At 48.1% G+C, this 14,792-nt stretch overlaps 4 protein-coding genes across 4 annotated transcripts; 3 read left to right on the forward strand and 1 right to left on the reverse strand.

The window, feature by feature from the left end:
* Positions 1–1,263: 1,263 nt before the first annotated feature.
* On the forward strand, positions 1,264–3,428 carry KY384_006833 (uncharacterized protein; the record flags this gene model as incomplete). The annotated part of the gene is made up of 3 exons (XM_044815326.1): positions 1,264–1,751; positions 1,806–2,639; positions 2,996–3,428. 3 exons carry the CDS (start codon positions 1,264–1,266, stop codon positions 3,426–3,428), a joined length of 1,755 nt encoding a protein of 584 aa, XP_044667200.1.
* A 2,200-nt stretch (positions 3,429–5,628) lies between these two features.
* On the reverse strand, positions 5,629–7,402 carry KY384_006834 (uncharacterized protein; the record flags this gene model as incomplete). Its single annotated transcript, XM_044815327.1, has 3 exons — positions 5,629–6,721; positions 6,770–7,176; positions 7,229–7,402. The coding sequence occupies 3 exons, from the start codon at positions 7,400–7,402 to the stop codon at positions 5,629–5,631; spliced, it is 1,674 nt and encodes a 557-aa protein (XP_044667201.1).
* A 536-nt stretch (positions 7,403–7,938) lies between these two features.
* On the forward strand, positions 7,939–10,120 carry KY384_006835 (uncharacterized protein; the record flags this gene model as incomplete). The annotated part of the gene is made up of 4 exons (XM_044815328.1): positions 7,939–8,027; positions 8,180–8,420; positions 8,524–9,003; positions 9,050–10,120. The coding sequence occupies 4 exons, from the start codon at positions 7,939–7,941 to the stop codon at positions 10,118–10,120; spliced, it is 1,881 nt and encodes a 626-aa protein (XP_044667202.1).
* A 691-nt stretch (positions 10,121–10,811) lies between these two features.
* On the forward strand, positions 10,812–14,166 carry KY384_006836 (uncharacterized protein; the record flags this gene model as incomplete). The annotated part of the gene is made up of 3 exons (XM_044815329.1): positions 10,812–10,841; positions 10,891–13,846; positions 13,922–14,166. The coding sequence occupies 3 exons, from the start codon at positions 10,812–10,814 to the stop codon at positions 14,164–14,166; spliced, it is 3,231 nt and encodes a 1,076-aa protein (XP_044667203.1).
* Positions 14,167–14,792: the final 626 nt, after the last annotated feature.

Below are 14,792 nucleotides of genomic sequence, written 5' to 3' on the forward strand. Positions count from 1 at the left end.
TAAGATATTACTACTTTATTTACTTTTTAAATAGAGTTTTATTAATAACTATAGTTTAATTAGCTATATATATAACTATTTTGCCTTCTTAGTATCTTTGTAAATACTTATTCTAAAGGCTATAACTATAACTTTCTTTTTATTTACTTGCTATTGCTTTAGCAAATATAATATTATAAATTAACTAACTTTAATATTAAAGTCTTTATCTAAAAAAGCAATTAATTTATATTAATAAAAATATAGGAAATTATTAAAATACTTTAAAAGCTTTTCTTTAATATATTTTAAAATTTTCTATTAATAATTCATTTTATTTTAATAAAAACTATACTATTAACTATATTATTTTAAGTTCCTTTTTATATTGCAAATAATATTAAAATAAAAGTTAACTTTAAATATATTTAAAATAGTAGTAGGTTTCTAATTATAATAGAAGAAAGCTTTAATTATATTTTATATTATAAGGTCTATATATTAAAGTATACTCTTTTATTATATTATATATTAGCTATAAAAATAAATAAAAAAAGATATAAATACTAATTTTAAATAAGTTTAGTTAGGAAGTAGCAAAGGATAGTCGTAATATTTAATAGTTACTAATAAATTTGGTAGGTTTTTAGAAGAAAGTAAAAACTTCCCGCATGCCAAGCCCTACAAGATCATTTGCATACCGTAAATAGTACAACGCATTTCCGTCTACCCCTCTAGGGACCGCATTTCCACACCTACACACGATGGCCTCCACCATTATTGCAATTAATATGAATCATTCCACAACCTTCAACCTTCCGAGTCGGTTAGGAGTAGAACCTTGAACGCGAAATCAACAACATATTCATATCTTCAGCCGCTGCGGGTGGATTGTGGCATGAAGTCTGAAACGCGCTCTACGATACTCCCAAAAGTGGCACGACGCAAGTCAAACCCGTCTTGTGTTAGAACCCCTCATAGATATTGGCGACCATGGTCGCGTCTCTATCCCCATTGAGGTGCATTGACCTCATGGGACCCTTCGTTGTGCCTCAACATGCTCGGGAGGAAGTCCTATTTTCAAAAGAAGGATAGAAATTGGTGAAACTGACCCTTACAAAACGAGCTACTCAGAATATACTGCCCGCTCTCCATTACTGTCTTCATTTCCTTTGTTTCACTCATACAATGCGTGTTCATTCCATTAAAAGACGGATCCGTATATCGTTGCTCCTGCAGATATGCTCGTTGGCCGTTGTTCGATTGTAAACTCGGTTTCTTGCAATGATTGCACCTAACCGCTTATACATTGTCACGGGCGTGTTTCTGTTAGCCGTCATTTCGTTGTACACACTGTTCAAGCAGGGCAAACTCAAGCCCGAACTCGAAAAGCTCAGATTCGATCTTCGTTGCAAATGCTTCAAGTCAATTTCCTTGACGGGAAGCGCACCAAACGCGACACTCATACAATCCAACGTGACTGCAAACTCCACATTATCGAGCCATATCTCTATCAGACCTCACAAGATCATGCAAGTCAGCATGTCATTCCGAGCCAAACACTACGCCGACAATAACGACATCTACGAGCGTGCTCTGCAAACCCATACAGCTTACGGTCAGAAATGGGGCTATCCAACACGTCACCTACAAAGCGATCTGTGGGGCAATGAGATACTGAAGAAAAGCGTCTACAGCAAACTCCTCTACATATCCACGCTTATGGCGACGGAGATGGCCAAGCCATCTGATGAACGTATCGAGTGGCTGGTGTAAGTTCACCAGGCATCACCCTTACCGCTCCCACTGACCCCCCTGCCTCGCAGCTGGTACGACGCAGACACCCTCCTCCTCAACCCTCAAGTCCCCTGGACGCTTTTTCTTCCCCCCACGACCGCCATCGACGCCCCCCATGCTCACATCCACCTCCTCATCACCAAAGACCGCGTGGGCTTCAACTCCGGCGTCTTCCTCATGCGCGTCTCCCCTTGGTCTCTCAAAGTCCTCTCCATGACCATCGCCTACCCTTACCTCCTCCCCACCAATTACACCAACATCGGGGACTCCGACCAGACCATCTTCGGCAAGGTCTTGGATCGGCCTGAGAACATGATGCATAGGATCTATCAGCCGAGAGGGTGGTGGAACGCTTACGATGCGTATGAGTACCCTGAGGAGGTTGTGAGGAAGGGGGTGCTGAATCTGCATTTTCCAGGCGGGGATTATAATAGACTTACGAGGATGGCCTCGTGGTTTAGAAAGATGGAGGAGGGAGTGCTGGGGCTAGAGGTTCCGCTTGAAGAGACGGGTTATGTTGGGGAGGTGGAGGCGTATTGGGAGAGGGTGGGGAATGCTACAACGGTGTTGAAGAGGGCGAGCGCGCTTGTCAAGCGATTCTTAAGGGCGGAAAACCGGGATTTGCCGGAGAGCGTGAGGGAGATGAAGGTGGCTTATAAGTCGTTGAAGGAGGTGATCTATGATCGGGCTCAGGATGAGGAACTGATAGTTGGGGCGACGCAGAGGATGGAGCGCGCATTGAAATCTGTGAGGAAGGAAGACGTGCAGGCTGCTGAATTGAGGATATCACCAGCAGGGAATAGTACGCTCAATAAGGGAGAGGAGGGGGATGATGGACCGTGGTGGATCGAGGTGGAAGAATGGTAGAACTTTTAAAAAAAATCTCTTCAAGAATGACTGCGATTATTTCACGACAAAGGCTCTTTTAGAGACCTGTGGCGTTGAGGACCTTACTGGGCAAGCGACACCATATTCCAGGCCCAGGATTATAATTTCAAGCAACAAGACGCCGAAGCGATACCGCCCTCTTCAACGTCTTGCTGCTATCTCCGGTTACTCGACGTTCACGCCCCAAGAATCTGGATAGAAGGCCAATTACAGTTTGTCATTTGGCCCCTTAAAGAGCCCCACAGAGATCACGCTCGCTTCGAAGGTTTTCACAGTTGACGAGAAACAATCAAGGGACAGATGTCCCTGGATGATCCTTCCTTTCCCAAAGGATCAAGTCTCAAAGCGCTAATACGACTTATTCGTATTCTTCTCAATCTCCACCAACACTCAATACGACTCAGAAGGTTGGTATAGGCGTAGCGGCGTCGATCGTCTCGACGGCGCTATTGATCTTTGTATTGAGTTTCATTTGGCGGAAGAAGCGTCGACAAAGGGCCAGGAAAGCATCGGAAGAGGTGCTGGCCACAGCAATTGATCAATCACCATTTTATCTCCAGCAAAAAGCTGAGCTGGAGGATGAAGACAGGCGAAAGCACGAGCTTGAAGGAGAAGGTAAAATGGTCGAATTGGGCGGAGAGAGCACAGTGAAGCATGAAATGCCTGCAGCCAGTGACATGATTACGATTACAGAGCCACTCTCGTCACAGTTTCGTCAAGAGTTGATGAGTGAAGAGTTCGCGCAGGAAATTGGCAGTCCTTGAAATCTGGGCAGGGACAGTTGTACGAGAATTCCGGCACTCTGATCACTCAATTTGGGAGAGGCTTTGAAAGGTATTATGTGTTGACTTTGTACAGCACTAGTTGGGACAAGTTCATCAAGGAACGTGTTCAGTGTGTGAAATATGCTCTCAAGATTGAGAGAAATTGTGCGGCGCTCAAGACTACGCAATCAACATTGACAAGCCATTCATTCCAAAAAGGTGAACAACATTTATGAGAAGCGTCCAATTGTCGGCGACTTGATACTTAACCATTGACGATGGTACCACCATACGTCCTATGCGAGATGAGCTTCGAGGGGCTCTCTAAAGTTCGACAAACGAGACAGCATCAGCCATGTGGTCTGCAAACCTGTTGTGCGGCCCTCAACGAAGCGTCAAATGATTGATGTCGCGGTAGAAGACTTGAGCTAGATGCACACTGAGCTGGACAATTCGTATAGTCGCATAGGAGTCTCGAGATATGTAGCGGACAAAGGAATGACATAACGCTACTCGGTAAAGCACTCCCTTTGGCCCCCCGTTCGAACGCTTCTTTGTCCGAAGTCCAGTATTCGGGAACTTCTAGACGCTTCTCATCATTGAACGAGGTGGCGTAACCTCATGGTGACTTGTTGACTGGTAAAACCCCCTTTGAAACATGATGGTAAAGCCTCCATTCAGCGAATATGAAGACATTCCTACCTTCAATGGATCCGTGTGGCCCTTGGCATCCCGATCCGCTGAAATAATGCCCCCTTTCACACACCATCACCGTTTGCAGCCATCTTCAACCCTTCCTCCTCCCCTCAAGACCCTCTTTACCCCATGCCCATCTCCATCTCCCCCATGCCCATTCCCACCCCCCACAAATCCCTCACAAAATCCAAGAATGCACTACCTTCCCTCCCACCTCAGCATCCCCCTAACCCTCCTCTCCCTCACCCTCCCACTCTTCCTCCCCCTCCTCTCTCTTACCCACGGCACCCCCGAACCCCTCCCAGAAACCCCCAACCTCCCACATGAAGGATTATCTCTTCCCCTCTCGAATCCCCACAAACTAGTAACAGTCCGCCACATAACCCTACACAACATCCTCCTCCCCCGCCAGGACGCCTCACCCTCCGATGCCGACGGCAGTACATCTGAGATCGTAGGGGCGACTGACGTCACGCTTTCTTCGTCGCCTACTGACGGTTCACCCAACCCCGCCGACAATAATGCTGACCCCAATGCCAATTCCGACTCTAACCCCACCACAGACGCCGGTGGCGCTGGATCCTCTAATGTCAGCGATGGAGGAGGGGGTGGCGGTGGTACGATGAGCACGACAGACGGACAGTCTAACACGGATGGCCAGGCGAGCGATTCGACTACGGCGTCGGATTCTTCTGCTACTGACGGCGGGGGGTCGATGACGGGAGGGGAGATCGTGGCGACTAGTGATGGTGGTGGTGGTAGTGATGGCGGTGCTTCCTCCACGAGTGGCGGGAGTTTGACTAGTAACACTGGGGTTGGGGGTGGTAGTGGGAGTTTGACTTCAGCGTCTGGATCGGCGTCGGGGGGGCGTCGAAGAGCGCGGGGGAACGGGGGGAAGGTGAAGGGGCAGGGTGCGAGAGTGGGGAGGGGGGGAGGGAAATGCGTCCGCTTAATGGGGGTTGTTGCGGCTCTAGTTTTGGGGGCTGTGATTTGAGCGGAGCGGATGGGGAGGGAGAGGTGGTGGGTGGTGGGTGGTTTGTGGTTGTGTGAGGGATTGAGTAGATGCTTGGGGGATGTTCAGACAGTCATTAATGGAATACTTGTTATTCCATGTTTGTATGAGACAGTGGGAGCAGAATGCAATGGGGGGTGTGTGTTCCAGCATGGGAGAGATTCGAGTCCTTGATTGCTCAGTAAGGACGAAGGGTGATGAACTCTTCACTTTTTCGGTGAGTTCCTTAAAGCTTGAATTTGCGAGTGGGCGAGGGGGAAGTAGAGCAGGTCTTGCAATGGAATTGATTGTTGAGAGGGATAATAACAGAGGTTCATGCGAAGTCTGATGGCCGGGTATTTTTAATCTTGCATTTTTTTCTAATTGTAAGCTCTATGCAGCGCTCCTGTCGCTTTCCTGGGGAAATCCTGCATCTATCGAGCAACCTTTGATAAATCATCACAATTAACATGACTATGAGAGGAGAATAGTAATGACGAGACCAATTCATCCTTAAGACTTGTCGTCGCTCTTACTATCGTCTGATTCTAGATCAGGAGATTTTGAACGTCCCTTTAGGCCCTGTTTTCCCTTAATGCTCTTCCACTCCACAGCCAGAGCGCCCAGAATTGTATAGGCACTCAGTACAGCTGTCAGAATGAAAACGCGGGTCAGAGCGTAGCTGTACGCATTCACAACAGTTCCGAGTTGGTCCGCGGGTACCGTTTTGCGAAGATCAGTTGCTCCCGTGTTGACGATAGCTTTAGCATTGAGGCCCGCCATCCCGGAGAGGTTGTCCACAAGCTTGCTTGAGAAGATATTCTGACCAACAGCGAGGAATATGGAGCCGCCAAGCTGCTGCATGAAAAACATGAGTGCGGTTCCTAGAGGTACATCGGCGCGTGGTAGGACGTTCTGTGCGGCCAGGTTCGATGTCTGAAAGCCACATCCAATACCAAGGCCGTAGAGAACCTGGTAGCCGATCCAAGCATTATGACTTGAGGTGGGTGAGAGAGTTGAGAGTAGTCCAGCACCTACGGAGGCGAGGACTGGAGCAAGCAGCATTGAGGGAACATAGTAGCCAACCTTTTGAGTGAAGATGGCGGTAATGGTACCCATGATGACCAGAGCCAAGACCAATGGGATAGTACTGACGCCGGCGTGTGTCGCGGAGTCCCCCTTTGCTGCTTGAAACCAGATCGCTAGGTAGTAAATGGCGGCCATCATTCCTCCTGACAGTAGGAGCATAAAATACATACTGCCAGCAATTGACCTATTCAGCACGACTCGCATCGGTGCCATTGCTGTCTTTGGCGTTAGGATCTCAACAATGACAAAGATGACGAGCAGGATGGAGAAGGTGACCAGAAGGCCAACGATCTTTGCTAACGACCAGGAATCGGTAGTGCCGCCCCATTGAAGAGCCAGGATCAGGCATACCATAGATGGGACAAGAAAGACGATACCGATTGGGTCGATGCGTTTGAGTTGTTCGAAGAGTGTAAGCTTCTCACGTTTCGTCGGTTCGAGATGCAGGAAGAAGAAGATTGCAGCTAGGGTAAAACCACCAACTGGTAGATTAATGTAGAAGCACCATCTCCACGTCCTAATAAAGTCAGCAAGGCATCTTTTACTAAGAACTGAGCCAACTTACACATGGTCAGTAAGAGTACCGCCGATGACTGGGCCAAGTACCGAAGATACTCCGAAAGCCATCCCGAACAACGAAATGAAGATAGGGCGTTTCCGAAGAGGAATGAGGGGAAGCATGATCATCATGCCACCCGAAAAGATGAATGCGGATCCTGAGCCCGCAATAGCACGCCCGAGGATGAAAGCGATAGAGTTAGGTGCAGCTCCGCACAATGCTGAGCCGGCCTCGAAAACCACAATGGATGAAAGGTAGACCCATTTGGTCGAGTAGAGCTGGTAGATGCGGCCAGAGATAGGGAAGAAGCAGGCAGCTGTCAGCATGTAGGCACTGCCGTACCAGCCGATGTCTTGGATGGAATGGAACTCGTCGGTGATACGCGGAATGGCTGTTGCAATGATTGTTCGATCCTGTTGACGCGTGAGCTCGATCGGTGAGTGCAAAGGTATGTTGGAAGTTTACCAATGCAACGAGGAAGATCGCAAGATACATGCCGACGATGATCGCCCAGAACTTGAAAGACCTTGGCTGGAAGTTCTTCTCGGCATCTTCATATTCATCGATCGGCTCGACTGGTTGAGACGTCTCGCTTGAGGGGAGCTCTTTGTGAAAGTCTTCCGAACCTGTGGAGGACATTGTTAAGATAGGAATTTCGATGATTTTAGGTAGCGATTTGCTTACAGTGTAGCTTTGAATAGCTGAGCTGTCCATCTTATATGATGTGGTGAAAGATACTCTCCTGTATCTGTCCGCCAGAATCGCCCGATGGCTCGACGTCCTAATGCCCGATTCAGGTACATATTATGTCTGGTCGGTAATTTGAAAAGTCCGAGAGTAGGTCAATCGGCCCCGTATATACATTTCTTGGCGCGGACTTTTCAAAACTCCGAGGCAATTCTTAAGTACCCGAGAACCCGTCAAGACTCCTCTTCACTCTCCTCTGATTAAGTTGTGATCCTGCTGAATTCCAGCTTGGATTGGCATCTTTTTCGTCTCTGAAATCAAGCTAAACCGCAGAGTCAACACCTGCGAGGGGATTTCTTTGCACATTCCTCTGTGCTCTAGTTACCGAATTTCAATAGCTGACGGAGGCACCTCCGAGCTTCGGACAGCCATTCTCCGGGTTGATCGGTAGCCATATGGACTTTAAAGCAGAGGAACATACACCAGTCATGTCTCCAGACGCCCCTTCTCCGTCAGCTAAATCTTTAAAGCCACAACGCTTACTTGCATGTCTACTATGTACACAGCGTAAAGTAAAGTGTGATGTAAGTGAAATCCAAATACGTTGTCCCACAGCAAGCAAAGCAAGCTCTGACAATCGCTTCAGCGGAAAGACCCTTGTGCAAATTGTGTAAAGTCACAGGTGCAGTGCGTGTCGTCGAAGCCCGCTCAGCGCCAGCGAAGACGCAGATTCCCCGAGCGAGAGTTGCTCGAACGGGTCCGGAGATACGAGGATTTGCTTCGTCGTAACAACATTGCTTTCGAACCTCTCCATAGAGATACGGCTGGAGACAAGGAACCATCTGCCGCAGACAGTGGCCAGGATTCGGACCTTGAGCACAAGGAAACTTCAAAACCGGATCAAGCAAGTCTTTTAGCTCCGGGCAAGATCATAGGAAACTATGATGTCAAGTATGTGCTGCTCAAGAATGTATCTGAGCATCGCTGAACGTCGCAGGAACGTTTGGCACACCATGAGCCAAGGAGTATGATTGCATTGCCACGTATGTCATCTTTGCTGACCGTTCTTCCAGTTCCGAGATCCCAATAATGACGGTGATTCCTCGGATGATGATATTCGCGAAATTGCAATCAAGAAGGCGTGGGAACGATCACTAGACAGTGATGACCTCCTTCTGTTCGGCTCAAGTAGGATGACAACCAGCCTTTCGTCCTTACATCCCGAACCAGCGCAGATCTTTAGACTTTGGCAGATTTACTTGGACAATGTTGATCCGCTGCTCAAAGTCACACACACTCCTAGTCTGCAAGGACGTCTTGTAGAAGCTGCCAGTAAAGTGTCGGATATCAGTCCTACTACAGAGGCGCTCATGTTCAGCATCTACTGCACATCCATCGGGAGTCTGACTGTAGAGGCTTGCCAGGCTATGTTTAGTACCCCGAAGGATGATCTTTTGATGAGGTATCAATCTGGTTGTCGGCAAGCACTCTCAAATTGTAGCTTCTTACGGTCGAGCGATAGGGACTCCTTAACCGCATTATATATGTACCTTGTGAGTGTGGCCGGGAAATTTCTGAATTAGTTACTCATATTCTTAGATCTCTGTCAGACCTAGCACATCTCCTCAATCTCTGTCTGCTGTCCTTGGCATCGCAATTCGCATCGCACAGCGTATGGGCATCCACATGGAGTCAGCTTTGGCAAAATGTGCTGTTGTTGAGGCTGAAATGCGTCGAAGATTATGGTGGTCGCTCGTCCTTTTCGACACTCGCATTGGTGAGATTGCTAATTCTAGACCCATTATGCTGGATCCTACATGGGACTGCAAGACTCCCCTCAACGTGAATGATACCGATCTTCGACCAGAGATGAAAGGTTCTCCAGCAGCTCAGAGAAGCCCCACCGAGGCATTGTTCGCTGTCGTACGTGGAAAACTAGGGGACTTTGTCCGCCACAGCGAGTTCCATCTTGATTTTACCAATCCGGCTTTGAAGCCAATTGTCCAGCATCTTCAGAATCGTAGCGCTCCAGAGGATACTCAGCTTGCAAAGTTTGAGCAGCTTATCGAGGATCAATACTTAAAGTATTGTGACCAGGACAATCCTATTCATTTCATGACAACGTGGTCAACGCGGGCGTTCCTTGCCAAATTCAGACTCTTAGAACATCATGCGCGACATTCCAGGTCTAAAGTACGCCAAACCGAAACACAGCATGACGCTGCCACTTCATATGCGCTCAGAATGCTTGAATGCGCCACAAAGATCATGACTTCACCCCTGACCACAAGATTCCAATGGATGAATCAATCCCACTTTCCCTTCCCAGCATTCATCCAGATCGTCCAAGACCTGAGACGTCGCCCCGTGAGCAACCAAGCCCGACAAGCTTGGGAAACCATGAGCGAGGCCTACGAGGCTTGGTTTGACCCTCAATACAGACCCACTAGCCCTTTCTTTCAGATCTTCAGCAAGATCGTGCTCCAAGCATGGGAGGCTTCCGAAGCGGCATCGAAATGCTTGGGGGCGACTTTGTTGCCACCGAGAATCATCTCCTTGATTAGGCTCACACTTGAACAAGCGGCGGCGCGGGATGTGAGATTTGCTAATGTAGAGCAAACGAATGTTTCCATGGCGATGGGGGGAACGAAGTCTCGCCGCCTATGCTGACAGGCGCTGCTGATAAAAGCCTGTCGTATGCTGTGGGCGTGCAAAATGATTTTTCGATGATGCAACCAGAAACGAATTTTGGCATGCTGTTGAACGAGCCGATGGATTTTGACTTCAATCGCTTGGACTGGAATTCACTTGATGGACGGCCTGGCTGGGGAGGTTATTGACGTCGAGGATTCGTCAAGACCACAGCTATTATGATCTAGAGACGTCGTGTAAGGTATTTCACAGTCTCCATCGTAGCGGTATTGTCTCTAAACTTTGCATCCTAACGCATCTTTGGCCATGGTGGAGTACGTCGATAGCGACGACTGGTGACTGAAGTAACATTGTTCTCAGAGGTATTGATTTAGAGCTATAGTTGACATAGAACCTGTGCAGGAACTCTTACCACGTTCCATACGATGATGAAATGTGTGAGAGCCTGAGCTCTCAAGGCTCTGTGTCGTCGTGACCAAAACTCCCCGCAAAGTAGTACCTAGCGTGAGCACTTCCGGGTGTCGGCGTCAGGGTGTTTAGCCCCGGAGATTTCAACTTATAGGGCTCAGGCGGGAAGCTCTAGGCACCCTCCGCTCCATGCGATGACATAATTTCCGCTTCGATAGCTTTCTATCTCGGAATCACCTCAACTCATTCACGCCTTCCACTCTTGTTGGCTGGCAAAATCCCGCTTCGTTTGCCAGTCAAAATGGCTGACTCATTGTCAGACGCGGAAAAAGTACGCTGCCTACCTGCAGAGCTTGAAAGCCATCAACTGACAAGCATAGATCCGCAATAAACGCCTAGCTAAGCTTGGGAATCCAGTCTCCATGCCGCCCAAACCAGAAGATGAAGATCCGACCAAGGATGCATCCTCCTCACCAAATCCTCTGCCTAGCTCGCCAGATGCATCCTCATCTGCAGTCGTCGAGCCGTCGAAACCTCAAACAAATCCGCCCGAATCTTCCACTCAACCTTCAAAACAGAATCCATTCTCACAGCTTGGTGTGATGCAGACCACTTCCGACATGCCCAAGATCAACATATCAAGCCAGCAGACTCGAACACCCCAGAAGAGAGATGCGAGCGGACGACCAAGCCCGAGAGCTGCAGAAACCCTCGAGACATGGGAAGACAGGCATTTGGGCAACATATTCAAAGTCACCTTTGGGCCAGGAGCTCAACAAGTCGGCCGTGGAACTTCTCCATTCTCACTGACGGGCACAAAATCAGAATTAGAAGAGTCAAATCAACCAGTCAGGCTTGATACAACTGTCTTGGATCAGGTGCTTCTCGAGGCTGCATCGAATGTGAAGAAAGATTTCACGCCACTCAGGTACTTCCTGGAGTGCTGGAAAAGAGTTTCGAGACATTTCAAAGCCTTGAGGAAGAACGGGGAGGAAGATCCAAAATTTCTTATTGTAAAAGAGGCGAGGCGATTGTGTATGAGCTACTGCATATTTGCGGCTACCATGCCAGAAATGTTCGGCATGGACAGCTCAGAATCCAACTTGCTTGCACAACACTTCCTATACGATCCCGAGGACGATCAAGGAATTGATTATGATTTTTTGATGGAGGCCATTGCAAGAATGTCTAATGACGAGTCAGTCAAAGATGTCTTAGTCGGCGCCTTCGAGGATCTCAGCCGGCGACTGGCGCAGATGACGATGAATGATGATTTCAAACCATACGTAAATGCACTGCGCGGTATTGTGCAGTATACAGCATTGGTAGAAGCTATCACACAATCCCCCTTGTTTCTTCCTCCTTCGATACAGGCACCTCTCGTCGAGACTGCTACCTTCCTTGGCCCCTTCTTCAGGATCTCCCCACTGCAAGGCGATGTCACCAATACGTACTTTTCTGCACCTTCGACCCGTGATCAAGGGTTCATTGCAAATTCGCAGCGATCTTTACGCATGGCGTTGCAGACCCACCAAATGGACCTTCTTGATATTGTCAATAAAATTATAAAAACTGGCAAGAATCCTCGCGAGCGCATCCTGGACTGGTTTGCAATGTGCTGCAACGTGAACCACAAGCGTCGAGCAATGCAAGTAGACCCGAAGACAGTCTCCTCGGATGGTTTCATGGTCAATGTTACGGTTTGCCTTGATCAGCTGTGTGATCCGTTCATGGATGCTTCATTCTCAAAGATTGACCGAATAGACGTAGATTATCTTCGCCGCAATCCTCGGGTCAACATCAAAGAGGAAACCAAGATCAATGCTGATCAGAACGCATCGGACGCTTTCTATAATTCGCCCGTGGAGGGGACAAACAACTTCATTTCAGAAGTCTTCTTCCTCACGCTTGCCGCTCATCACTACGGCACAGAGGCGGCTCATTCTATGCTCAGCGAGATGGATAGAAACCTGAAACGAATGAAGAAACACTTGGAGGATGTTGAACTCGAGCGTCAGAAAATCCTCAACAATCCCGGGATGCTCGGACAGTTTGACCGGGCGATTCAGAAATTCAAAGATCAAATCGAGAAGGGGACTTCTTATAAGTATGCTGTCGAAGGTGTTCTCCTAGATGACCAGAATCAAACACGATCTATGCAATTCATGCGTTATGTTATTGTCTGGTTGCTGCGCTTAGTATCCCCGACACACAATTTTCCACAGGAGCCTCTAAAGCTGCCACTACCATTGGAGCAAGGAGAGGCATTCAAATGTTTACCCGAATATTTTCTCGAAGATGTTGTGGACAACTTCAAATTTATCACGCGCAATCTTCCTCAGATCATCAGCACGACCCAAAGCGATGAGTTGGTGATGCTCTGCATCACCTTTTTGCGGAGTTCTGAATACATCAAAAACCCGTACTTGAAAGGCGGTCTTATCACCATTCTGTTCACGGGTACTGTGCCGACCCCCTATAGAACGAAAGGAAGCCTCGGCGACCTCCTCAACGCATTGCCTTTTGCAAATGAGCACCTCCTGCACTCTCTTATCCAATATTACATTGAAGCCGAATCAACTGGAGCTCATACTCAATTCTACGATAAGTTCAACATCCGTTACGAGATTTTCCAAATCATTAAGTGTATTTGGTCAAATGTGATCTATCGAGATCGTCTGTCTCAGGAAGCGGCTCAAAATATAGATTTCTTTGTCCGTTTTGTCAATTTGCTGCTGAATGACGTTACCTACGTACTTGATGAATCGCTCACGCACTTGACGAAGATTCACGACATCACTGAAGAGCTAGAACAGAAGGATATAGAGCAAGAAGAACGAACTCAAAAGGAAGAAGCATTGTCCGAAGCGAAGGGGAGGGCAAAGAGTTACATGCAGCTGACCAACGAAACTATGGCGATGTTGAAGTTGTTTACCGAGGCTTTGGCAGAGTCATTTACCAAGCCTGAGATCGTACAGCGCCTTGCGGACATGCTGGATTATAATCTTGACGTGATGGTTGGACCTAAAGCCAACAATCTTAAAGTAAAGAATCGTCAAGAATATGGCTGGGAGCCGAAGCAGCTTCTGGCGGACATCATAGACGTGTTTCTCAACCTCAGAAATAAGGAAAACTTTATCTTTGCAGTTGCCAGGGACGGCCGAAGCTATAAACCAGGAAATTTTGAGAGAGCACGATCCATCTTAAAAAACCAGCAAATGAAGGGCTCGACCGAGCTGTCGTCTCTAGCTGCACTTGCCGAAAAGTTTAAGAAAGCAAAGGAAGCAGACGAGCAAGCTGAGGAGGATCTTGGAGAGATTCCTGACGACTTTTTGGGTAGGTCTTCCCTCTCCTTCATAAGTCTAGCATTTCCCTCCAATTTGTGAGTGTACTCCTGACAGGTGTAAACAGATCCAATCCTGTCGACGTTTATGGAGGACCCGGTGATACTGCCAACCTCTCGCAGCATTGTCGACCGCTCCACCATCCGTCAACACTTACTTTCAGACCCCACTGATCCCTTCAATCGCGCTCCCCTTAAGATCGAAGAAGTGGTCCCAGCCACCGAGATGCTTGAAAAGATCAACGCGTTCAAGGCAGAGCGGAAAAGCCAAAAACTCGCGGAATCACACGTGATGGATACGACGGCCGGATAACAGATATTTATTCAGATTGCATCGACGGTGGCTATCAAAAAACCCCACGAGTCGCTTTCAGACGGCGTTTAATGGGAGCACGATTTAGATGACGGAGGCCGCAAAATCCATACATTTCTTTCCAGTCGATAGAATTGGAGACTTTCTTTTAACTGCTGTGGGACTCGGAGTCCAGGTCAGGTGAAGGTTAGACTCGCTAGGCCTCTTGGTCTAAGAGATTCAATTATAGTGTCATAGCATATGGATTCTCTTCTAAAAGTGCAACTATTGATGCTCTATCTCGAGCACTGTCTCTCAGCCTCATTTGCACGATCTTACTCGAATCCTCCACACAGCCATCGACTGGCTCATCGATTAACTTTTCCTTTCGTTCCCCAGTAGAAATTGTATACCTTAGCCACCTACGTTAGGGCATTCTAGAACGCGGCGACTTGCCAGCAGCACAAGGCTGAAAGGTTACCTTTACCCCACGCCGCCCGCCGCCCGTCGCTCGCCCGCTTTCTTACTGCCCTTCCCTCAGGCTCGGGCTGTCATTGCAATCCTTGGATGCTCCCTCTACGCCAATGTGAGCACACATCCGTGTGCTTGTTTCCTGGTGAACGTCGCAATGTTCCCGTCTTCACCAG

This window comes from Bacidia gigantensis, assembly GCF_019456465.1.
Source record: "Bacidia gigantensis strain McMullin 20006 chromosome Unknown contig_255, whole genome shotgun sequence".
NCBI lineage: Eukaryota > Fungi > Ascomycota > Lecanoromycetes > Lecanorales > Ramalinaceae > Bacidia > Bacidia gigantensis.